Below are 25,836 nucleotides of genomic sequence, written 5' to 3'. Positions count from 1 at the left end.
TAAAAGAAATCAACTCTGAGTATTCACTGGAAGGACTGATGCTGAAGCTGAAGCTCCAGTACTTTGGTCACCTGATGTGAAGAGCTGACTCACTGGAAAAGACCCTGATTCTGCAAAAGATTGAGGGTAGGAGGAGAAGCAGGCAACAGAGGAAGAGACAGTTGGATGGCATCATCAACTCGATGGACATGAGTTTGAACAATCTCTGGGAGATAGTGAAGGACGGGGAAGCCTGATGTGCTACAGTCCATGGGGTCACAAAGAGTCGGACACGACTGAGTTACTGAACAACAACAGAGCACTGAATTTGATGCGCAGCTCTGGGTTTGCATCCTGTCACTTCCTACCTCGGTGATCTTGGGATAAATCTCTTATCTCTTTTGGCATCAGTTTTTCCATCTATGAAACAGAAATACTCCAGGAGAAACTGATGTGAATTAAATAAATGGCAGTTCCTGACATCAAATAAGTATTCAATAGATGAAGGTCAATACTATTAGCAATTAAATAATTAAAGTTGATACTTGAGTCTCTTGATCCAAATCAATTTAATTAATGTACTATTTTTTTAAAGTATAACATGACAAAGATTTTTTTGGAAAGGAGAAATAGTAAATTAAACAAAGAGTGAATTTGGATATTATTCTTAGAAGAGACTGGATATCTCCAAGGCTTTCCCAGACAGAAATGGCAATAACATCTACTACACTCTGACTGTCTTCTCCTCATACTCAAGGGACAGGAGAGCTAACATGTCTTATTGATCTTTAAGTAGAAAATTTATAGGACTTTGTGAGTGATTAGATCTGGAAAGCAGAGGAGAATGAGCACCCTAGGATGAATTCTGGCTTGGGAAACTGGATGATGTCATGCCTATGTCATACCAGATTTTGTACTGGCTGCTTCGGATAAGAAGCAAATAAGACACAGTGGTTAGTTCTGTCCCACGTTGCTGTTCGAGTTTAGTTGCTAAGTCATGTCCGACTATTGTGACCCCATGGACTGTAGCCTGCCAGGCTCCTCTAAACACGGGATTGTCCAAGCAAGAATACTAGAGTAGGTTGCCATTTTCTACTCCAGGGGATTGTCCCAACCCAGGGCTCAAACTTGCATCTCCTGTACTGGCGTGTATGGATGCTAAATTACTTCAGTCATGTCCAACTCTTTGTGACCCTATAGACTATAGTCCACCTGGCTCCTCTGTCCATGGGATTCTCCAGGCAAGAATACTGGAGTGGGTTGCCAGGCCCTTTTCCAGGGGATCTTCCTGGAAGGCAGGTTCTTTACCACTGACTCACCAGAGAAGCCCAGTTCTGCCTCATAGTTGGGGGAAAAAAAGCACTATCACAGTATATGTATTAGCCCATTTTGTCTGGATGAATATCAAAAGGCTTCAGATGGGATAACACTTAAACTGGGTTGAGGATTGAGAAAGCAAGAAAGACAACCACTCTAAGGTTGGAGGAAAAGTGAAAACGAGTTCTTTTCTGATCCTCTTTATTTTCTTGGAGATGGAGAATGCTAAGCAACTTGTTGAAATGAAGATGGTTTTCAGGAGTGGGTGGAGCAATCTGGACACTAGTGGTAAAGATCTAAAATAATCACTGTAAGGAAAGAGGAGGAAACTGTTTAGGAAAAAGAAAAAGGACTGCTGAGTATTGATGGAGCAGACTCTAACTGTCCTTGAAGCCACAGGTCTGAAGTCTATCTGTCAGTAGGACCACTGTCTCCTGCAGCCCCTGGCATTCCTGGGGCAGGGCTATGAAAAATCAAGATTCATGCACCCCAATGCTCACTGCAGCACTACTTACAACAGCCAAGGTAGGGAAACAGCCTAAACGTCCATCAACAGACGAATGGATAAAGAAGATGTGGTACACGTACATCTCTATATATGAGGGAATAGTACTCAGTCACAAAAAGAATGAAATAATGCCATCTGCAGCACCATGGATGGACCTAGAGACTATCAGGCTAAGTCAGATAAAGACAAGTATCCTATGATGTCACTTATATATGGGATCTAAGCAAATGAAACAAATGAACTCATTTATAAAACAGAAACAGACTCACAGAGAAAACAAACCTATGGTTACCAAAGGGAATAGCAGAGGGAGGGAGGGATAAATTAAGAGTTTGGGATTAACAGACAGACACTACCATATATAAAAGAGATAGACAACAAGGACCTATTTATACAGCTCAGGGAATTATATTCAATATCTTTCAACGTATAAGGGAAAAAAATCTGAGGAACAGTGTATATACACACACACACATATATATATATGAATCACTTTGCAGTACTCCTGAAACTAACATTGGAAATCAGCTGTACTTCAATTAGAAAAACAAATCGATGACTGGATTACAGGTGTGCTTACCTATCAGTCACTAGATTACATTATAAAGGGAACCAAAGTAAGTTCCTTCATTGCCAGTAGAGTGAGTTAGTGATCTTTAGATCTTTAGTTCCCAGCTGCATAGTAACATGGACAGAATATGGGGTTTTTGCCCCGACTCACCATTTTCCATTTTCTCTGCTAATACTTATGCCAGTGCCTGAGTGGACAGTGGTTCTGTCTGTTGCCTCTTCAGTCCAGAGAAGCTGACCTGGGTCTAAGGCAGGGAGGTCGGCTCCATTGCTGATCAGGACGACAGGGGTGTCCGAGGCCACAGTGCTCTGCTCCTCCAGAGGGAGAGAAGGGGCGGGGGTGGGAGGTGCTGGAGTCACCGGGGGCGGAGGGACTGAGGACTTGGGTTTGCCTGTGGTCTGCTCCTCGGTCCCAGGGACAGTCTGCTCGGGTGTGAGACTCTCCACCCTGGTCTCCGAAGGCTCCCCTTTAAGGTCAGATGTGCCAGAAGTGGTTGCCTCTGAGGACATTCGAGACATTGGCTGCTTGCCAGTTTTCTTCTTGCCCTTTATGACTCCCACTGTCCCAGTTTTGCTAGAAACTGTCTCCTTGGAAGCTTTGGGACGAGATGAGGTGGAGGAAGTAGACGGTGAAGCTGATGCTTTAGAGCCAGTTGTTTTTCTTGAATGAGAGGAACCAGCTGAAGCAGAGAGATTTTGCATTAAGAGTCCAAGAAGAAAACACATTTTAAAAACAAATAACCAAGTTGCAATTGCCAGTGACACTGTTCCCTTTAAACTCTAAAACTCTGAATAAATGCATTAAGGAAAATAGGTAAATGATAATGGTCTTGTTTTCTGCCCCCTCCCTGCCCCAACCTAGAAGGCAGCAAGTCATGCTTGAGGCCAAACCCTAAGGTACAAGGTCTTCTCCCTCCTCCAGTCTTTAGCTGAGCCAAAGAGAATGCCTCACCTCTTTGCCCTATGGTCACCTGAAAAAGTCTCTGTATGCTCCAAAGAAGGGACATTATAGTGTGGAGAGGACAAGACACCAGCAGCTACCCGGGTATAGTACAAGCTTCCTCTCATCACAAACTATACACGTTTTATGATGCCTTTCTGGGAACAGAGCAGCACACACTCAGAAGAGGCTGGTGTATACACCACCTGCTCCTTTCTGGCCAAAAGCAAATTTACTCATCTTACTGCGAAAAAGAGTGAACTCCAAACCAGCTCTCCCCAGTGGCTAGAGAGAGACGCTGCCCTATCTCTTCATCTTGCAGGTGATGGGGCAAAGGAAAAAAACACATGGCCGCATACGAAAGACAAGTCCCCTTCAAAAACATCAAGAGGCAGAAAACAGTCTTTTTTTTTTTAAACCAAAAATGTGTAAACGGGTAGTGTTTGAATAAACTGAAGGGAAGGAGTATCATTCTCAGATTTTCTGAAACTCCTTATGTTCCTAGAAGGATATCTTCATCAGAGGACAGCCAGGGTCATGACCATGGCTGTGGCATGTTGGTCTACTTCTGGACAGAACTGCCTTCAACCAAACCATTTTCAGGGAAAATAAAATTTAATCCTCTTTTTCTTTATATCATAGAAATACATTTAAACTATTATCTCACGACCTTTATGATCTATGCATTTCCCTTAATTGCTTCTTCTGTGACAAGGCTGTACATTCCCTCTTTTTCCTGAGGGATCAAACTATCTTCCACAGAAAAATTAGAAAAATCTTGTTAGATTGTGGAGCCAACCCACACTGCATACAGATGTTATTTATTGTAACTTACCTCTGGTTATAACTTTATTAAAGCCAATTGGGAGGGTCAGGAGAAGAACAAATTAAGGAATAGACAATGAGATGTATGACTCTACCAACTCTGATCTACTGAGAAAACCCACTCTTACTGTGTGTAAAGATGCAGGCTTAAAACAAGTCTCTGTGGCTTGAGGGCTTTATTGTTTTAGATACCTGTAACTACAAAAATTCTCCTCCCCCATGTCAGGGCTTGTCAATGTTTCTTTGAAATAAACAATCTTCACTTGCTTATTGGACAAACATATGAAGCATACTCCTGGAGTCTACGTACATCTGAAATTTATCTTTCACAACCAAGATGCTAAAGACTTGCTATCTGTCTAATCATGATCAGTTAGGTCTTAGGTAAGTTGAACAGAATTTCTTCTACACATCAGTTCTAATTATTTTTTCTTTTAAAAAGTTCTTTCTTTTCTAACAGCACAGTTAACTTCAGCCTTGCTTAAGAAAAAAGACAATTTTTAAGCCTAGTGTGCAAATTCATGCCATGTTAATATATTTCTCTTTTGACCATCTCCTAAAATGAGGATTTTGCTCAAGTGTTGCTCAAGTTACATTGAATTATGGCTACGATTAAAAATGAAATGCTACCTCTTCTCAGTTAAATATTTCTGTTGTTAACACGGTGTATAACAACGAGAAAGAAAAACATATGAGATGTTACTTTACTAGCAAAGCAGGTGAATGTGCTAACCTGTATCTGGTGATCTGGAGGACTAACTAACTTAGTAACACAGGAAGAATCTGAACCAACAGATTTTTTGAAACAGCATAAAACGTCTGACTAAAAATCGGGAGTTACATTTGAAATAACTTTTCCGAAATGTCAACATTATTCAAATAAAGCAAAGTTACCAAGTAGAAAGTTCCAGATGGTTACAAATGGAATATGAGTAGGATTCAGAAGGAGTATGACCAACATTCGATAAAAGGATCTTCACACGCTGGGCTTGGTAGACTTCAAGGCAATCCTGTTTCTCTGTGATAACCCTGAGAACAGCAACCTTCTTGTTCACACTAAGGGCTAGTTGGGCCTCTTTTAATAACACGACTGTACTTTGCTCTTAGGAACATCCTGAGTTAATAAATTAGTCTTCAAATAAAATACCTGGAAATAACTCAAAATTTCTCCTGAAGTAAGAGAGGACAAGCCAAGTCTATTGTGAGCTGCTGCTGTGTGGGGCATGGGGAGGTGGGTCTTCACGCCCAGGAATGGGGTGAGAGTTTGGGGCTTCTCTTCAGGAAATAAACCAGCAACAGCCTCACTTGAAGCATTTGTCCTGGGGCGTGCTAGGTGCAGTCTGGGTGACACATACAGATACCAACAGGAGCGGACGCTGATGTGTGACGGCAGCTGGTCCCTGAGAAAATGGCCTGTAGGCCCTGCAGGCACAGCATTCTGAGATGTTCATTTCAGAGCTTATTAGAAGAGACCCAGACAAGCAAGGTCAAAGGTGGACGACAGGAACACTGGCAGAGAGGAACCTACTTACAATGAGTTCTGTTACACTGTCACCTAAGCCACTCTCTGAACCTGAGCATTATGGGTATAAATTACCATGGGGAAAGATCAACACCAAGGCATATCATGGTAGTTGACTTTGAGAAAGTGGCTGCTGATTTTAAGGAGAATAAGGTTTGCTAGGCACAGCAGACCTTCTAACATGGAGAATTTTTATGCATGTGATGGGAAAAAGCCGCTCAGCATATGTATTTGGATTAATATCCTTTTAAAAGCTGGATGACAGGGGAGGCTTCTTCATTCCACTTCACTAGAATGGCGACTCCACTTTGCATTAAGCACATCTGACATGGAAGGGAAAGCTGGACACACACGACATGAAGTGACGGAATCACCCAAATATCCCCTGGTGATCTGCAGTGGCAGCTTACAACCGCACCCCTCATAACATGTTGAAGTTTATGGGGTCAGGAAGCGGACACTGAGCATGTAACGCCCAACTCTGCTGAGCAGTTGTGACTTCAGTAGAGAGTGGGGGAGGGGTGGAGCAACTAAGCGATGTGAGCCCTTTCTCATTAGAAAGATGACGATAAGATTTAAGATATTAAGATCCAGAAAATATGTCAAAGATGTGTCATGTTTTAATGTGCAAACTTGAGATGTTTTGAAAGAAAAAACCCAAGCCAAAGAGCCACCCATAAACTGAAATAGGCAGGCCAGTCGAAATTTCCATAATGTCAGATCGTGCATGCCAAGGCCCCTTTATATTGGAGTGGGTTGCCATGCCCTCCTCCAGGGGATCTTTCGGACCCAGGGATCAAACCCGCCTCTCTTGTGTCTCCGGCATTGGCAGGCAGGTCCTTTACTACGAGTGCCACCCTGAGAAGCCACTAATGTCAGATCATATCGCTACTCCTCAGGCAGACAACTCCCTGTATCCTTCTACTGGGTTTTGTGCAGATAGTGGAGACTCAGGAAGAAAGACATCTATTCACCCTAAACCTAATAAGGTGAACAGATCCACTTGGTAGAGACAGCAACAAAGGAATCTCCAGGGCGTTCTCTGTGTTACAACTGAATCCGCTGGTGTTACATCCAAAGATGCCAGACACCAAAAAGACTGTTGTTCCTAGAAGAAGCAGTGAACCCACCCCAAAGCCAAGCACCCTAGACTCAGCCCCACAGAGGGCATACTCACCGGCCTCTCGGGTTGCATTTCGGCTTGCCGGCTTGGGTGGTGGGACGGGGACCTGCTTACCAGGAGCCTTGGTGTTTTTTTTAATAGGAGGCACTTCGTCACCCTTGGGGCTGGCCCCAGCAGCGGCCCCTTTTGGAGGCACAGGTGTTTTTTTGGGCTTAGGTTTGGGTTTAGGCTTAGGAAGAGCTGGAGGAGGTGGAGCAGGAGTTGCCGGTGTTTCAGAGTGGTTTTCAGTGTTCTCTACAAATGAGAAAGTGAACAGAAGCAGACTGATACAGACACACACCATAAAGATAGGAGCAAGGCACAGGGCGACAGTGATACAAGCACGTGGCTGCTTAGCCCCTGGGAACCAGCGGGGCTTCTGCACCAGAGAGACTGAAGGCTGGGGTAAAGGAGATCAAAGGCTGAAAACCAACCTGGGGTGTGTTCTCCAGGTCCCTTAATCACTTCTGCGATAAAACAGAGTTACACAACTGACTGTGATGAGGTTTAGGGTGAGTGTAAATGTCCACCATCAGGGGCTGACACCTGGATGAGGGGTTGCTCGACGATGATGTGGGTATGAGTGCTAAATTTTTAAAGAAACCAAAGGGCCCAAGGAGTGGCAGATCAGTGCATTACACACACCGCCATGGGGTGAGGGCTGACTGCACAGCTATGGCTGGACTCAAGGTTACCCTCCACTGAGGGACTTTCTCAGGAAACACTCCCCATCAACTTGAAAGGGATGTGTGCCCCGTGTCTGTCTCACTGTGGTAAAAAAAAATCAATTATTTTCTAAGCAAAGGGAGACTCTCTAGAATCTGGTACAGGAAACACAATGCACTGAAGAATAAACTATTTTCTACTATTAAATTTTTCTCAAGCTCTCCCAGTGTACTAGGGCAGCTTCCTATTTTACTCTAACTTCCTCTGACCTTTTCAAACAGTGTCACAACTGTAGGTAGTGGAGGGTGCAGAATCCAAAAAAAAAAAAAAAAAACCCCACACCAAACTTGTTTTTTCATGTAAACACAAGTAACAAGTTTGAAAAGATAAAGGTTAATATTCATTTAAAAAAAATCACACCTACAAATAGAAGCCTCGTGTAAGATTTTGCATAACTAGAGGAGTATCTGTCATTTTAAAAAGTGGAGATGCTGAATGTTCATTCATATTTTCATATCCTTATCTTTTCTCATTGTGACTAATTAAAATTAGAATACAATTTGGGTCCAAAGAGCTAAGCAGCATTTGTTTAAAAGTGGAGCACAACAGAAAACATAAGACAGTGTTAAGACAAGCCGTTACTGAAGATGTTGTTCTATTGTTAAATGACCAAGAAAGGATTTTAATATTGAAATGCATCTTATTTTATTATCTCTTTCGTTTCATTGCTCACCCTAGTGCATGTGAAGTGGGGACTCCTCCCCTCTTTTCTACATCCCCATCAATGCATGTATAACTACCATAAAAGTGATTTAAAGTGCAGTAAGTAATGGACAAAATTTTTCTTTTACCTTTCCTCAGTCATGAAACCCACCCACCACAACGGCCCACATGGAGCCCTCCTGAAATATGAACTTAATTGTACACATAGTCTGAGCTCCTCAGTCAACATTCATCAGAGGCTCCTTTGTATGTCTGCCTTTCTGTTTACACATCTTGACTCCTCAACTAAACTGCTGAGAGTCTTTAATACAGGAATGGCTCTCCTAACCCACCTGGTCTGAACCGAAAACCAGTGCATCACCAAGTGTTAGTCAGGGCTGAGAAAGAGATGAGTTGACAGTCACTGAAAACATCGTATTTTAATGTAAAACTTACAAGTACACACTGACTTGCTAGTCTTTTGATTCAGGGTAGAGGACTGTTCTTTCAATACACCTTTGTACCTTTAGCCTCCTGCATGATAATCCAGCCCTATAAGAGCACCGTCCAGACTGAGAGCCAAAACCATTGATCTGCTCATTTGTTACCTTAATTCTCTCTTGCTACAACCTTCACATTTCTTATTCTCTGCTTTTATGCCATATGACTGGGGGATCTATTTTAGATCTGCCTAAAGGTTTTCAAATTCTAAAGTTATCCAGCTACTGGGTTTGAGAAGGAGACGGTTCCCTCTGTGACAGTTGGGAATGACAATCCCTCCTGGATTGAGAATGTACTCACTACACAAAATTTCTGGCCACTCTTGGAGAAGCACAGTCCATCCTCCTTCCTCTGTAAGTTCTATCAATTATCTCTGTGTGTTTGCCATATGGCCGATGTTCATGTTTATTCTGTGGCGATTCCTAATGGGTACGTGTGTGTGTGTGTATGCATGAGCATGCATGCAAACAGTATGCTTTTCTGACTAAATTATGACCTCCTTTTGTCTGAAATGTTATATCCCATCAAGCATGATGCTCAAAACATTATGTCTATTCAGTGAATGTGACTTGAGTCAGCTGATAGATATTAACACACACAAGAGTTTGTAGGGAGCAAACTCTTGGATCTGGGAGACAATGAACATAAGTCAAGAGGTATTTTTTACTATTACCATATGATCTGAAGAAAAGACAGATGGCGGAGAGGAGTACCATGTTTTCAAGAGGACGTTGGGAAAGGGCTGCCTATGCCTATGGCTTGATGAGGATACTACATGTCACAACAACAGTCTGGAGGCGAGTGGCTGACCACTACACTTCAGGTTTGCCTCCTTCCACCACATGGAGAGTCAAGTTTAACAACACTGAGAACTGCAGGCAGCCTTCATCTTGCCTAGAATGCCCTTCTGCCCCCAACTCCCTACTTCACCTGACTGCTTCCTTCTGGTCTCCTCCAGGTCTCAGTTTGGAAATATCTTCCTCTAAGATCCAATTTGGTACCCCTTGCAAGCTCCCTGGCTTGCTGTCCTCAGGTCTCCCAGAGCACTTTGCATCTTGCACTGCAGTGGCCTGTGTGCATGCTGGTCTCCATGTAGGCCATGATCTGCTTGAAGGCAAGGATGTCTCTCATGTTCACTGTGCTCTTTCCCTGGCCCTGTGGCCAATATCTTCATGCTCACGTGGGGAACAAATGCACACAAGTGACCTGTTACTTCATGGAAAGCCCTCTACAATGACTCAATAGAAATAATATCTGATACTTTTTGAGATTTCTCATATTTAATACCACGCTATATTTAACAGATTGCAGATCAGTTTTTCTGCCTCTTATAACTTTATTGAGAAGGAATAATGAGAGACTAACAGGCCCAGAAGGCTTACGGGAAAAGTCTCCAGCGATAGGCAGAAAAGGCCCCACTGCTCCAGCTCCAGAATAGGACCCTTGGGAGCCTCTTGGGAGCCCCAGAAATACCATGAGTCCTAGGTGGAACCTACCCACAGAGTAGGGTGAAGGTCATTTGCCATTTGTTTGTTCTCTTTGATGCAGATGTTTCAAATATTAAAATGCCAATATGCTGTCTTAAAAAGACACACAAGCATCCAGGTTGGCATTAGTTTTGCAAATATAACCAAGTAACAGGTGAAACGGGTAAGCTGACTTGATGCAAAGGGAAGGGGAACACTGAACCCCCAAATAAAGGATGAACTGAGAACATGGGAAGGCGGATTTGAACAGCAGTAAGCTCACATAAGAAGTGAGATCAGAAGAGGAACAGAGGTAAGAGTGACTCTTAAGCTATTTTTTTTTTTTTTTAGAATTAAATGCTGTCTTTCCAGAGCAATGAATGGTTTGTTTAAAAGGTATTTTCTATTTAACATGATACTCTGTGATGTTGGTTAGGACTGACATTCTTTTTAGTGTCAGCAAGTGGCTTCCCCTCACTCGCATGGCTTCGGTGGGGACACTGCCCACACAGTGAAAGGGAGGCTCCTCTGTCTTACTAGGGCTGTGGTAGCAAGACCAGCATTTTCATCTCCTTAGGTACAGACCAGCCAAAGCATGATGCTATCTCGGACCTTATTTGACCAAAAAGAACAGAATGTACTAGTCCAAAATAAAAAATAAGAAAACAAAAACATCTCTCAAATATCCATGAACCTATGAAGTCTGCCATCTTTTTGGAATGTCCAGGCCTGAGGCTTTAATTAACATAAAACTGTCAGCAACTTTTTATTATGCTGATAAAGCAAACACGTCCTTTGAAGCCTGTCCAGTCCACTGACTGATCCTCCACATGGACAAGGAAGGCACTAGAGATGGCTGTGTTACATGATGAAGGATGTGATCCTTGAATGTGAAAAGGCTGGACCAGGGAAAAACCACATGGATTTGAAATTTAACAGGGTGGTGAGACAGGACAGTTGGACTGAAAAAAAAAAAAAGAGAAAAGTAAAAAAAAAAAGAAATCACTGCATCAATGCTTTCACCTAAATACTCTTAAAATCTATTCAGGTCTGTTTTCATTTTATTTTCCAGGAATCGTATCACTAAAAACATTAGTAATTTCTTAGAATCAGTATTCTTAAGCATAACCAGAGTTGTTCAACAGAAAGACTAAAGTAAAGCTCCATGAGCACCATACTTAATACTGAATAAAGCAAAATAATTAATAGAGGCTTCTAAAAATTTTAAAGGCTAATTTACATGCAAATAATAAGATGCTATGGACTTCCCGAGGAGATGATCTTAAATTATAACATCTGTCAAATGTTCTTTCATTCCCTTTGTCTTTGGAGGATCTGGGTCAAGAACAGAGGAAGAGAAGTTTCCTTCCAGCAGTTTCTAAGAGTCTTCAAAATGCCTAGAAAGTTCAGATTAGGTCTGACAAATTTTTGCCATCCAACTCAGAAGGAGACATTATGGAAAACTAGCCTGCTTCCTGACGATTCATTTATATGTAGCAGGAAATCATCTAAACTGTTCCAACGAAGGCTTATTTTATGGGCATTTCAGTTCAGGCTGCATAAGAGGCTTGGGGGTTCCTGCAACTGTGATAGGTGTGGTATGGATAATGCAGTCTATCAGTGCCCAGGAACCTGTGAATGTTCTGGGTATCCCTGACAGACATGTATCTTGCAGTTCTGTAATTTACCACAGTATTTCACACATGAAACCAAGGTCTCAAAAGAAAGCTTCGGGGAATGGCATAATTGTTTCTGGCATATTTTAAAATTTCCAACTGCACAGACAAATCATGGGGCAGAGGCTATAGCCACTCCAGCAACCCAGATCCCTGGCATTACTGGGAGCCATTCCTGGTCTCCCAGAAATGCCTGAGCCTGGATCAGAACTCCAGTGTTGGGTGTGTGGATGCCACCAGCCAAGCTCCCACTTCGGAAGAGGCGCTGCTGGGCTGAGTGGGCCATCTTGTTTTGCTATTCCTCCAAGCTGAGCTGCTATAATTGTCAAGTAACCCGCAGAGAAAGGTGTTTGGACTGCTGGCTTTTTTTTTTTTTTTTAAAGAAGACACTGAGATAAAACTCCTGATGAAAGGATAACATTCCCAGACATCTCTAATGATAGAAGAAGCCACCACTTCTGATTCTTACCATTAATTAGCCCTCTTTAATAAAATAGTAAATGATGTGCTTATAAAATAGATGTATCTACCTGAGGAAAGCATCCCATTTCTCTTTGCTAGTTATCATTTCTCTCCTTGTATTTGCAGAACTCCTCTCTACTGGTCTCAGGGTCACTATGTGGAGCCCAAGACCTGCTTCTCAACTTTGAGCTGTAAAAGAATTGGGGGGTTTCTCTTGATTTTACCTTTCTTATCTTCTGCCTTTTCCTCCAGAGGTGTTGTTTTTTCAGCTACAGAGCCATTACCTTCTTCAGATCTTACTACATTTTCCTCTCGGGTAGATTCCTCTCCGATGGGTATCATGTGCCCGTTTGAATTTTCAAAGTTAACTGTTACATCTCCATCTAAAAATGGGGAGAGAAACACCTAGATGTCTAACTTTGATGGCTTTCTTAAAACCCAGTTTTTCAGGTACTAGGACTGTAGGGTTCAGATTTATGTTTCAGACCTGGGAACCAAATACATTCTGGACTATTTTCACCATGTTCTACTGAATAATTCATTCAAATGAAAGAGCTAGGAAGTTCTTAGTGTTGGGGGAAAGCAGCTATGGAGGGGGTACCCAGATGCCATCTCAAGGCAGGAATGAGTAACCTAATTATACAATATCCCTGGACAGGAGAGTCCCTCTCTTCTTGGACTTAGTTTTGGTTGAAGTCACACTTGGGAGTCTCTTTGTCATTCAGAAACTGAATGATAAAAGGAGGAATCTGAAAAATGGAATAAACATTTTTAACAAGCACCAAAAACACAAGGTGAATGCAAATACACAAAAAACATGAAAAGCAATTACACATACAAACAATTAGTGGGAGACATGGACATTTCCAAGCACCACTGTCTCCAGAATATTATATCCATGACATGCTAACTTTACATGGTAATACACCCTCTACTCTACTCAGGGAAAGATGTCAGTAAAGCTAACTCTATTTTCATTTTCTTATTTATGGAAATATTAAAATGTACTCAGGGAATTGTTGTATATTGCTGGCCAAAAAGTCTTTAAGTTGGGTCAATAATAATTTGAAAACATTAAGAAAAACTGTTAAGAAAAAAGCAATTAGAGGGCAGTTTTTAAAAATCATAACTGAAATTAAAATTAAAATTTAATGTTATCTAAACCATAATTAATTTAACACCCATGAATGTTTATAAATTTCTAGGAGTTTCTAAAGTAAGAGAGATTTTGCAGAAACTCTTAATTCAGTGATGCTTGAAAATTTAACACTAGTTCATATCAGGAAAATTATTAATGATAATATTTTTACTTAGCAAACTTGAAGAAATGTATAATAGAGCTAATTTTAGGCAAGTTTGATTAATTTTACTTTGGCAATTATTCTGAACAGAATGACCATCTCCTAATTTTTCTTTAAATATGATTGAATTGCTTTGGCTCAACATAAACTCCACTGGCTTTTTTGACAAAAACAAATATGGCATTTTTAACAAGTAAAATACATATAATGCAATCATATTTAAAATGAACAAATAATTGTCCCTCAGTCATGTAACTTCTAAGCACCTATAATCTGATACTTGTATAAAACTAAAATAGATAATAACTGGCAATGTTTTTGCAAGTAAATCGTAACTATGTCAATAAAATTAAGGTAATAATTTTTAAAAGACTATATGACAAACCAAATAGAAAAGATCCTTGGTTCTTATTACTGGATCCCAAGAAATTTACTATTAAAAAAAGAGGGAGGGAGGGGAGACACAATATAATGTTCAGGTATTGGATTCAAAAAAATAAATAATCTAAGAATGGAAAATTTCAGACAGAATAGAAAACCATCTCTTTATATAAAAAAATCCTCAGTTTTTAGGTAACTCAAATACAAATTTATTTTTGTTTTCTATGACTTTTGCTAGTAATAAAAACATGCTGAAATCATGTTAATGACAATTTAATTCTATTTTAACCATTATTACATTAAAATTCTTTAGTAGATTAAATAACTAATTTTTAAAATTCAGAACAAAAATGCTAGAGAGAAAATTAAATAATTGTGGCATAAGAAGAAACTGGATTAGCACATGATAAAGAGAAATGGTCCGTAATGTATAAAGATACTTACTCTGAGATATTTATATGAAATAAAGCTAAAGTATAAGGAATAATAGAAAAATGAGCCATGTTTGTAATAAATATGGAATTCAAGAAGAAAAACAGAGGAGAACTAAAGTTATTATTAATTAACTTGTGTGTGTACTGAAAAGGTTTTCTAGTTTTTTGTGTTGTCTTAGAATTAAAATAAGTCCTGAGCCAGGCTGCCAGTTACAGTAAGATGTCTTACAGGAGCATTTGTATGCAAAGAAAGGAGAAAACTCAAAGAGTCCTAAGCTTAAAGTAAACCAAGAGATAAAGCATACAGAAATAAGTGGTTAAATAAGAAGCAAGAGAGTGTTTGAGGGGTTTCCCTCTTTCAGGTAAACAGGTTCTTTGGGCATAGAGTTAACAGAGGAACAGAGACAAGAAGAAAATCATGAACGGAAGATAAGTGACTCATTAAAAAAGGCATCCCAGGAGAAAAGGAAAGGAGGCTGGCATGCAGACAAAAACATCTGCATGCCTTCAGGTTAAAGCTAAGGGAAAAGAAAGGTAAGAACCAGAAGATGACTAAACTTGGATTAGACCGTGGACTTCTCAGGAGAGAAGGCCAATCACTGAATTTTTACATTCAAGTTAGATTTTGCTATAAAAAAGGTCATCTAAGAGGAATAATAATAGCTGGGAGTAAGGGTATGGGGTGGAATGGGACGAGGTCAAACCCAGGGTAGTTGGCGGTATTTTAAAAGTCTATTTGGATGACCAAATAAAGGGCATAACTGACAAGCACTGTCAAGAGCTAAGGCAAGGTCAAGAACATCAAGGAAAGAATGAGCCTTGACTGGCAGAAGAGAGCAGGTTGTCACCAAGCACAGCAGTTTCCAGTCTCTGGCTAGGGCTGAAAACAGACTGAAATTCTCAAGATAATTGCTTTTGGAAAAATGACAAAAAACTATTTTCTACAGCCCTTGGCTGAAACGGGGGGAAGGAGTCTATTTACAATAAGCCTCACCGGGAACTTCTAAGTATTAGGTAATTTATGTAGTTCTATATAAGGGCCACGCAAAAAGTAGAAAGTAAAATTCAGTAATTGATGACTTCCCAAACATTAAACCTATTACACCATGCTTAGGTTAAAAACCTAAGCATGTTTGTTATTTTATGTTTTGAAACTTATAATGTTCAGTCTGCAAACATTAAATAAAAAGACTCAACAGAGTCAGACTTCTGGAAAATAAGTAAATGAAATTGCAATCTATCTTGCAAATAGCTTAACAGATTAGGCAAAATAAAAACCAAGCAATGCTAAGCATTTCCCTAAGCCACTTGTTTTTAGAAAAAGTAAATGCTTTTCTAGCTATAATTTTAAATGGATAAAAAAAGAGACCTTTAGTCTCTATGTTTAATATTCATTAACAGTTCTGGTCATAAATTTTTCCACTTCTTTTTCTTCCTTTAAAAGGTGTCCAAATAAAGGTTACCAAACCAGTGCAGTGGCCCGTCCCATAATGGTGATAGCCCAACACTGAGTTTTCAGTGGGACATGTAATTTCTCTGCCTTTTCCAGGAAGATAAGAGAGGAGGCAGACTTTGATACTGCAAGTCCACCTTCAAGCACAAAAATGTTAAGGATGTACATTTTTTATTTCTAAAAGCCCTAGGCAGAAAATGAATAGCTTCAAGGCTAACAGAAAATTAGGGGATACTTAAAAGTTCATTCACAAAATGGAGTGAAAGTGAAAGTCACTCAGTTGTGTCTGACTCTTTGCAACCCCATGGTATAGTCCAAGGAATTCTCCAGGCCACAATACTGCAGTGGGTAGCTGTTCCCTTCTCCAGGGAATCTTCCAAACCCAGGAATCAAACCCAGGTCTCCCATATTACAGGCGGATTCTTTACTGTCCGAGTCCAAAATAGAGTGAGAGAGGTATAATAAGTAAAATGCCTAAAATTTTGAGGGCTCAAGAAAAATACCATTATTTATTCAGGACTTCCCTGTTTTCTTTAAAGCAGGAATAAAATAGTAAAGCATCTCTTAGCTTCTTCTAGAATATTCAGATGTTGAATATCATGTCATTTGGATTTATGAATAGTGAATACCAAAAGACATTAAGCTCTTTGCAAGGAACATATTTTAGGAAAAGAGGAGTACTATTGTTTTGATTCTAAATTAATAGCACTTTATTTGTGCCCACAAAAGCACAATAATAATATTTTTACCTCAGTAAGCATTCAGGGGATGAGGTGAGGAAGGCATGAGGTAAACCAACATGTTGCAACAAAAATTTCATGAGTTTTATAGTAGGGGGAGCAATGAAGATTATTCACTATTATTTATTTGGAGAAATAACCAATCTTGGTATCTTCTTTTGAGGGTCTATCTCAGTTTCTATCTAATCCTTGTCTTTTTGAGCAAGATTACCCCCTTGGGAGGATAGATGGATAAAGGGAAGAAGATTAGATGTAGGGGATAAAATACTTGGAAATAATAATTGTTAGTGACAAGGTGAGACAGATTTGAAGAAATGAAAAGAGAGCAAAGCTGGGAAAATTACTTGAGAGATGCATAAAGCAGACTAACGTAATCTGCCCACTCATGCCTTGTTGAATGTACATGAGTGTATTATAGAGTATAAAGGACAAGAGGTCCGTTTATCATGTCTTTTTTCTTTTACTGGTAGACTTAAGAAAGCAAAAGGCATGAGTTAAAACTTAGAGCTAAAACTTTGCATGTACTCAAACAATTGAGTTTTCTTGAAGAGACAGACTGAAGTTCAAGAACAGAGCATGAATCAGGTAAACATTTGTATCTTGTCTGTATCTCCTGCCACAGAGAAGCTCTGTTAGGCTTTAGGTTTAGGATGACATATGGTGAAGGACTCACCAAAAAGGTCATTGAATTTCTTCTTTAGAACACCTTAGATACCCGGCAGCCCACAAAGGCTGTCTGAATTAAAGCAAGATTCTCAGATTGTCATAACTTTATCTCCCGAAGACCATGATCATCTTAAATTTCAAAAGAAAATGAAAGAAAGAAAGATCAAAGAATGAAGGATCAAATTACTTTAAATGTATGATTAATTTCCTCACCTTGATCAGGCAATTCCTTAAGAACTCCCCTTCTTATCAGCTCCTCTCTACTTTGTCTTGTAGAAATCTTCCTTTCTAATACTTTTAAAAAGAATAAGCACAAGTAAGAATCTTCATTGTTTAAAATAATTATGAAAAACATTCCAAATAGAATTGAGTACATTCATTCTGTTCACTTGAGGACTCAGACCTCAGTTTTTCTAGCTGCCCCACAAACCACGTGAATGGAATCAACATAATCAGGATGGGCAAATGACCCAAGTTCATGATCTGAAGCCCAGTTGCTGTGCCTTGTCTTCCAAATGATGGTATTTGGCCTAGAATTCAGACACATTATCTCAAATCAACTATGGGGCACCAAAGCTACTTCTCACTTTGAAATATTCCTTTCTTAATGCATTCTAAAACACAGGCTTTTATGAATGGACAATGAATACAGAGGCTATGCATTCTTACATGAAAACAAACTTTCAGTAGACATTCAGGTAACTCATCTGAATCCCAGACAGAAGGACTACTTTCCTAGTGTTTTCTTTCTCACACCGTCTATTACAGAAGTCCGACATTTATGTAATTCTTTTCCCTGCCATACTCACAAGTTCTAGAGTATTCTGGAGTATTCCCTGACAAATACCAAGTTTTGGGAGGATGGAGTCAATTCATACTTTCACAGAATGTAATGGGACAGGAAACTCAACAGTGATTTTTCTTCAGGAAGAAATCTAAATTCCTGGTGTAACTTCAGAATGGAGCTTAGGAGCTCAGGATGAGACTTCAGTAGTAGTCACCCTATGTCTATAGTGTTAGTTCCTAAACCTTACATGTCATGTAACCACCAGCTGCAGTCCCCACTTTCAGGGGCCAAGAAGGTGTGTCAAGTTAACACAGGGTCGCACCATCTACGAATTCTCTGAATCAACATTCCTCACAGTGCATTCCACCATACTCTATTTCCTCCAGATGCCCTGTTCAAGAAAGCACGTTGACACTCAAAAAAGGGCCAGAAAAGGGGTCAAGCCAGGGCTCTTTCGAGGAGAAGGAAAGGTTCATTGGTGGAGAGTGGGTAGCCACAGCGGGACTAGATTCTGACTCTCCCTAAAATTTCTACTCCTGGCCTCGTAATCTGTAACTCCTAAAGTCACCCTGGACAACATAATTTCAAGACCCAACCAGAACTCCATTACCCTACGCCATCAGTTCAGTTCAGTTGCTCAGTCGTGTCCAACTCTTTGTGACCCCATGAACTGCAGCATCCTATGCCATCCTTAGCACATACAAACAGAGCTCGTAATGACACTAATAACATACCTTTTGGGGGTGCTCCAGGTGGCCTGAAGCTAGGACACTGGGGAGGGAGTAGGGAGGGGGCGGGGGTGCCTTGAATCAGCAGCTTTGTATTAAGCAATGACATGAACCCCAGAAGAGCTACAATGAGCATCTTTTGAAGAAACCGGAATATTTTTCTCCTTTCTGATAACTAGGAATTGTGTATCCTGGTTGCCAGAAAAGTCAGAGTAAAGCTTGATTTATACCACTGATTTCATATGGCAATTCATGGATGAATTCTGTTTCCTCCTTCTTAGGGACCTGACTTCATTTACATTTTATTTATAGCATATGTACTCTTTGTTCTAAGTTTTGTCGAACTTTTCTGGGCTGGGGCAGAATCACAGTGCAAACAAATGAGGAAATGAATGAGTGAATGAATGAAAAGTCAAAAGAATGATAATAAACATCTCATTTGTTCACATGAAGACACACAAAGAACTCCCCCTCCTTCCTTTAGCTCACTCACCCACCCTCCAACATCCCTTCCAGAAACAAGTGAGTTGGCAGTTTCAACAGAACAAAGTTCACTGGGTGTGGGGGCCAGCAGGAGCTGTTCCGTAGTGGGAGCTCTTGTTTGTAAAAAAGAGTGCTGTTACTTAAATGTAGCTTCAGTGGGTTCAAGCTTTTGTCAAAGAGGAGAGAACCCCCTTCAGCACAGGAAGCCAAATGCCACCCCCCAACAATGACGCTGGGGCCCTGCCCAGACAGAGCAGGTTCAGCAAGACAGACCCTCACCACTGCAGTCTCCTGAGGACGGTACAACCCATTCACGCTTGACTGGGGCTCCAAGGCGTCTGAGACCTCTTGCAGCCGGGGTCTCAGCCCCCCACTTTTGGGGGGTGGGCCCGGATCATGCCCTCCCTCTCGCCCAGCTGTGTGCACTAAGCTCGAGGCTGCAGGTGCCCCTGGACACGGGCTGAGGCCACATCCTGGGAAAGTGAGGGCACTGCTGATACAGAACACAGTCATCGTGGCTGTCTGTCCCTCGTTCTCAGGAAGCAGAGCTTCTCACTGTGTGTGCTGCTTCGATAAAGTGCCCTAAAACCCAAAATAGTTGTCAGAAGTCCTGGATTCTAGTCCCAGAACTTCCACAGCCAGTTGTGTGACGCTGGGAACTCTTCAGGTTCCAAGGCTCTGATCCATTATCTGTAAACTGAGGGATGCAATTCAGTGGCCACTAAGACAGCCCATCCAGCTCAAATATTGGGTGATCCTGGATTATTAATCAAGGCCATTCTGTAATCTCTGTTTGTGCATGCGTGCCTCAGCCATGGCTGGCTCTTTGCAACCCCATGGACTGTAGTCTGCCAGGCTTCTCTGTCCATGGGGATTCTCCAGGCAAGAGTACTGGAGTGGGCTGCGATGTCCTCCTCCAGGGTATCTTCCCGACCCAAGGATTGAATCCAAGTCTCTTGGGTCTCCTGCACTGGCAGGTGGGTTTTTCGCCACTAGAGTCACCTGGGAAGTCCAATCTCTGCTTCGGGTACCTTTAAAAGCTTTCAAACTTGAACTTAAAAAAAAAGAAAATCAACAGAGGGCCAAGAAGGTATCCCCTTGTTTTTTTATTTTTTATTTTTTTTCCCCTTGTTGCTTCTGCCTTTCTATTATGGATCCCAGAGGATCCTTTAGTTTGAGAGTTACGTTTTCTGTTGCTTTCATTCTAATTTAATCTCAGCTAAAAATCCCCCCTCTTTCTTCTGTGTAAATACTGGAGCTAGAAGTGGCAGCTTGGCTTGTCGCCAAGAATCAAACTTGACAGCGTAGTTCTTTCGTGCTACCTCGCATAAAGGGGCCCTGATAGGAAAATGCCTTTGGATATTTGTTTGGTCTTTGGCTGAGGGCATTTTTAACACAGATGCAGATAACTGTGTCCTGGGCCAAGGAGAACAAACTGCAGGCGACTAAGCATGGAAGGTATGCTGTCAGGGCACCAAGTTCCAACCACCGTGCTCCCAGAACAAGTATCTCACTCTTCATCTTTTAAAATATGTGCCTCATGTTTACAGAGTGTCTGTCTGTTTGCAGAACACATTCACAAGACAGTTTTTCATGGGCCCAGAAGTGTTTTGCATTGGAATGAATCTGCGAGGTCATTCTAGTCCAACATGCCACACCAAGCAAGAGTCCTTTCAGGAACATTCCTGAGATGTGCTCACCTGTCTAAAGATATTTGAAGGCAAGAGGGTCCCATTACAGCAGAGTCCCCTCCAGTTCTCTATCACTCTCACTTTATTCCTTGTAAGAAGGAATTCACACTTAACATTCAAAAAACTAAGATCATGGCATCCGGTCCCATCACTTCATGGCAAATAGATGGGGAAAAAAATGGAAACAGTGGCAGATTTTATTTTATTTGGCTCCAAAATCACTGCAGATGGTGACTGCAGCCATGAAATTAAAAGATGCCTGCTCCTCGGGAGAAAGGCTAGAACAAACCTACACAGCATATTAAAAAGCAGAGCCATCACTCTGCTGATGAAGGTCTGTAGAGTCAAAGCTATGGTTTTTCCAGTAGACATGAGCTTGAGCAAACTTCAGGAGATAATGAAGGACAGGGAAGCCTGGTGTGCTGCAGTTCATGGGGTTGCAGAGTAGGACGTGACTTAGCAACTGAACAAAGAAGTCAACACTGCACTCAGTCCCTGTAGTTGTAGCCGTTAATCAAGGCCACGCTCCCCATTGCTCCAGACTTGAGCAAGTCATCTGTGAATGGAAAACGGCACAGGAGACACTGGGTCCACTGGGAGCTAAGCGTGTCGTGGAAGCCTCCTAGAATCTGATCCTAGGTATCCACCAGTTGCTCTTCAGCTCTGAAGCTCACACTCGTCTGTGCAACAACAGCACTAATACTGGGGGGATCTCACTCACAGCAGCAGCATACCCAGAATCTTGTAGGACACAGATCACTGGATGGAATAGCTGGGCTTTTCCACGAAAAGTATTGTTGCCAGTTGAGTAAATGGCTCACAGTTACTCACTTTTATCCTAATTAAAAAAACACATGTGATTTTTACACCAAGGCCAAGGAAAACTATGATTTCTTTTTCCCTTTTCTTATATAGCTGATTTATACTATTAGTTTCAGCTGCACAACACAGTGATTCAATATTTTTATAGATTATACTTCATTTAAAGTTATTACAAAAACATTGCTATATTTCCCCATGCTGTACAACATATTCTTACTGCTTGGTACTTTTATACGTGATCGTTTCTCTCTCTTAATCCTCTACCTCATCTTGGCCCTCCGCCCTTCCCTCTCCCCACTGGTAACCACTAGTCGGCTCTCTATTTCTGTGTTGTTACATTCACTCATTTCAGTTTTTAGATTCCACATATAAGTGATAATATAGTATTGGTCTTTCTCTGATGTTTTTCACTAAGTAAAATAACCTCTGGGTCCATTTATACTGCTGCAAATGGCAGGATTTTATTCTTTTTATGGCCAAGTAATATTCCATTGTAAATATATCCCACATCTTCCTCTCCTTTCTTCCACTAATGGACATCTAGGTGTGTCCATATTTTGGCTGTTGTGAGTCATGCTACTGTGAACACTGGGGTGCATGTATTTTTTTCAAATTAGTGTTTTCATTCTCTTTAGATACATTCCCAGGGATGGAACTGCTGATTATATGGTAGTTCGACTTTAGTTTTTTGAGGAACCTCCCTACTCTTTTGCACAGTGGCTGCTCCAATTTACATTTTCATCAACAGTGTCAGAGGGTTCCCTTTTCTCCACATCTTGGCCAGTAATTCTTTGTGCAAAACCATGATTTCTGTTTAACTCCCCACCTTGGGTGACTTAAAGTTCTGATGGTTCAATCCTGAGTATAACAGTTCATGTTCTAAGTGAAGGGAGCACTGTGTCCCATTTTCCTGACTTCACATTTAAACTCTGGGTCTTCAAGTATTTGAAAAACTCTGGGTTTTCAAGTATTTGAAAAAGACTGATCTTCCAAACACTTCCAATAGACATCTGTCCATTTCATACTGCATAATATCTCAGCTCCTTGGCATGGTCTCTATGATGCCGCCCAACGCAGGATGGCCTTCCCCCCAACCTGATCCTCTCCTAACCACTCCCTCCCCTGGCTCTCTCTGCTCTAGCCCCTGCTGCTTCTCACCTGAGGCCAATCCCTGCCTGGTGGCCTCTGGCCTTACCGGATGAGATTTTTCAAACCCCACATGGCTCATCTCATCAATTCCTTCAAGTCTTTGCTCAAAGGTCCCCTTATCTGAAGTCTTTCCCCGCACACCTGATGGAGGACAGTTGGTTTCTTTTCTGATCTTTATCCTTAACCCACAGAATGTGTCCTGGCACATTTTGGGACCTACTACTCTGCTTAAGAGCAGGACTCACACTTACACAAAGTAGCAAGTAGGACCTACTCCTCTGTATAAGTGTAGCCTCCACTGACTGCTGTATTCCCATCAGTGCTCTGCGGGTTGCTGCATGCATGCGTGCTAAGTTCCTTCAGTCGTGTCTGACTCTTTGTGACCCTATGGACCATAGCCCACCAGGCTCCTCTGTCCAGGGGATTCTCCAGGCAAGAATATTGGAGTGGGTTGCCATCTCCTCCTCCAGGAGATCTTCCCCACCCAGGGACTGAACCCGAGTCTCTTACGTCTCTTGCACTGGCAGGCGGGTTCTTTACCACCAGCACCACCTGGCTGTTGCAGGTTGTTGACACTCGGGGAAAAAAAAAAGTGTATTTGTTAGAGGAAAAAAAAAAAGGATTAAAAAAGTGAGTTAAAAAAGAAAATAGGCTAATAAGATCTTACTTTCTGCCCTTTCCCCACCTCCAGTCTAGAGAAAGTGCAGGCGAGACCTGTGGCTAAACTCTAAGAACAAGAGTCTTCAGTCTTCTCCCCCTTGGACTGCTTGGCTGGACCAGCCGAAAGGAAAATCCTCCACTCTCCGTCCTATGGCTCATCTGAAAAAGTCTCTATGTTCTGAAGAAGGGAGGTCACAGTGTGTAAAGGACAGACACCAGCCAACTAGCAGGGTGTAGCACACGATGGGGCTCATCATAAATTATAAGTGATTTATGGTGTCCTTCTGGGCACCAAGCCCGCATTCAGGGAAGGAGGCTGGGGCATATGCCTCCGGCTCCTTTCTGTGGACGCCTGGCCAAGATTTTATATTACTCTGGAAGTATCTGTGAGAATAAATCTTGCAGTCAACAAGCCACTTGTGTTTTCTTTTGGCAAGGAAAGAGAGTCCTAATTCTCGATTCTAACACCGTTTAATGTAGGAACAAAATAGAAGAGCAAATAGGAGACCATTAAATAAGCGGACCATGTTATCTTCTTGGTCCTGAGTACTGAATGGCCTTACTGTGAAACACAGACAGACACAGAGACCCGCTTGTCTTGGGTGGAAAGTGTTCTATAAGCGCCTGGCTTTGCTTTACCTCTCCCCAATAGTCGGTACAGAAAGCAGAATGTCAAGAAATGGTCTCCTTTTTAAAAGACCCTTCACTAAGGCTTAGCTAAATCATTTAAAGAACTACAGCCCCCGAAATGCCACCCAACGGGACGTTTGCAAAAACCTTCCAAAACATCTCAAGAATGTCAGGCAGAGAAATAAAGCCAACATCTCCATCTCGAAACACTCAGGGGTCTGGCTGTTTTCTTGTTTATCCAGGCCACTCCCCTACTCACAAATCCTACGGACTCCAGAACAAGTCCAGCTCCTTGGAGCAGCAGCCAAGATTTATAACCAGCCCCAAAGCGCCATTCTTCCCCCTAAATTTTTTTTTTCCATCTCACTTTTGCACAAGCCCAAAGTTAAAGTCAACCATTGCTTCTTGTCATTTCCTAAACACTTCCTGCACTAACCTCTACTCCGTTCCTTCATTTGTTTCCTTCTCCTATAATCAGGCTATTTCCCTCTCCCTCTCCACTGAAATCTTGCTTGAATTTTAAATCCTCTTCAAACAGCGCCCCCTACACGGCGATCTCACTATTCTGGTTGGTAAAATGTATAACTCTCAGCACCTAGAGCATTTTTTTTTTCCCATTCAAGTATAGTTGATTTACAATGTTGTGTTCGTTTCAGGTGTACAGCAAAGTGATATATATATATATATTCTTTTAAAGGTTTTTTCATATAGATTATTAAAAGATATTGAATATAGTTCTCTGTGCTATACAGTAGGTCCTTGTTTACCTGTTTTATATATATCAGTTCAGCTCAGTCGCTCACTTGTCTCCGACTCTTTGCGACCCCATGAATCGCAGCACTCCAGGCCTCCCTGTCCATCACCAACTGCCGGAGTTCACCCAGACTCAGGTCCATCGAGTCAGTGATGCCATCCAGCCATCTCATCCTCTGTCGTCCCCTTCTCCTCCTGCCCCCAATCCCTCCCAGCATCAGACTCTTTTCCAATGAGTCAACTCTTCGCATGAGGTGGCCAAAGTACTGGAGTTTCAGCTTTTCATGTGTATATGTTAATCCTAAATTCATAATTTCTCTGTCTCCCCTCTCCTTTCCCTCTTGGTAACTGTAAGTGTATTATCTAAGTAGAGAAGTTTTAAATAACTTATCTGTGCCTCAGTCTTCTCATCTATAAAATGGGATAACAGCTGCTACTTTCTGGTTCTTCTGGAGGTTAAATGAGTTAAGAAGTGGAAATGTTAGATTAATACCTAGAATCTAAAAAGCACCGAATACATGTTAGCTATTACTATTATTGTTATTAGCTACTGTTAGCTACTATTATTAAGTTATAGAACTTACTACATTTTTGATTGTGTACTGTGTGTACAAAGTTGCATATTCACGTGACTCTAAGTCCAAGCCCTAAGAGGGAAGTTCTGCATATCATTTCATCTCCACTAAGCCAAAAACGATACAATGCACAGAGAAGATACTGTGCACTTCTGTTTTGTTTTGTTTTTACAAGGAGGCAGAGGAGGTATATCTACAGCTTTTTTCTACCTTTTCTACTCATCTTAGAAATAGCCCTCATGATATGTAGCCTTTGAGGAACCACCTTCCCCCCTCTGAGTCCATGT

The 25,836-nt window shown here is 41.4% G+C and overlaps 1 protein-coding gene across 5 annotated transcripts in view; it reads right to left on the bottom strand.

Moving 5' to 3' along the window:
- Positions 1 to 25,836, bottom strand: part of PHACTR2 (phosphatase and actin regulator 2) — a 222,614-nt gene that overhangs the window by 48,391 nt on the left and 148,387 nt on the right. For 2 of the 5 annotated variants that reach the window (XM_027551746.1, XM_027551745.1), the window contains exons 3-6: positions 17,485 to 17,565; positions 12,521 to 12,679; positions 6,839 to 7,078; positions 2,526 to 3,054 (exon numbers count right to left, since the gene is read on the bottom strand). In XM_027551746.1, coding sequence (XP_027407547.1) covers positions 2,526 to 3,054; positions 6,839 to 7,078; positions 12,521 to 12,679; positions 17,485 to 17,565 — 1,009 coding nt within the window. The remainder of the gene's footprint in view (positions 1 to 2,525; positions 3,055 to 6,838; positions 7,079 to 12,520; positions 12,680 to 17,484; positions 17,566 to 25,836) is intronic. The other 3 variants (XM_027551747.1, XM_027551748.1, XM_027551749.1) reach the window with 3 other exon arrangements.

This window comes from Bos indicus x Bos taurus, chromosome 9 (assembly GCF_003369695.1).
Source record: "Bos indicus x Bos taurus breed Angus x Brahman F1 hybrid chromosome 9, Bos_hybrid_MaternalHap_v2.0, whole genome shotgun sequence".
Classification (NCBI taxonomy): domain Eukaryota; kingdom Metazoa; phylum Chordata; class Mammalia; order Artiodactyla; family Bovidae; genus Bos; species Bos indicus x Bos taurus.
This window is presented reverse-complemented; position numbering and strand designations above follow the sequence as displayed.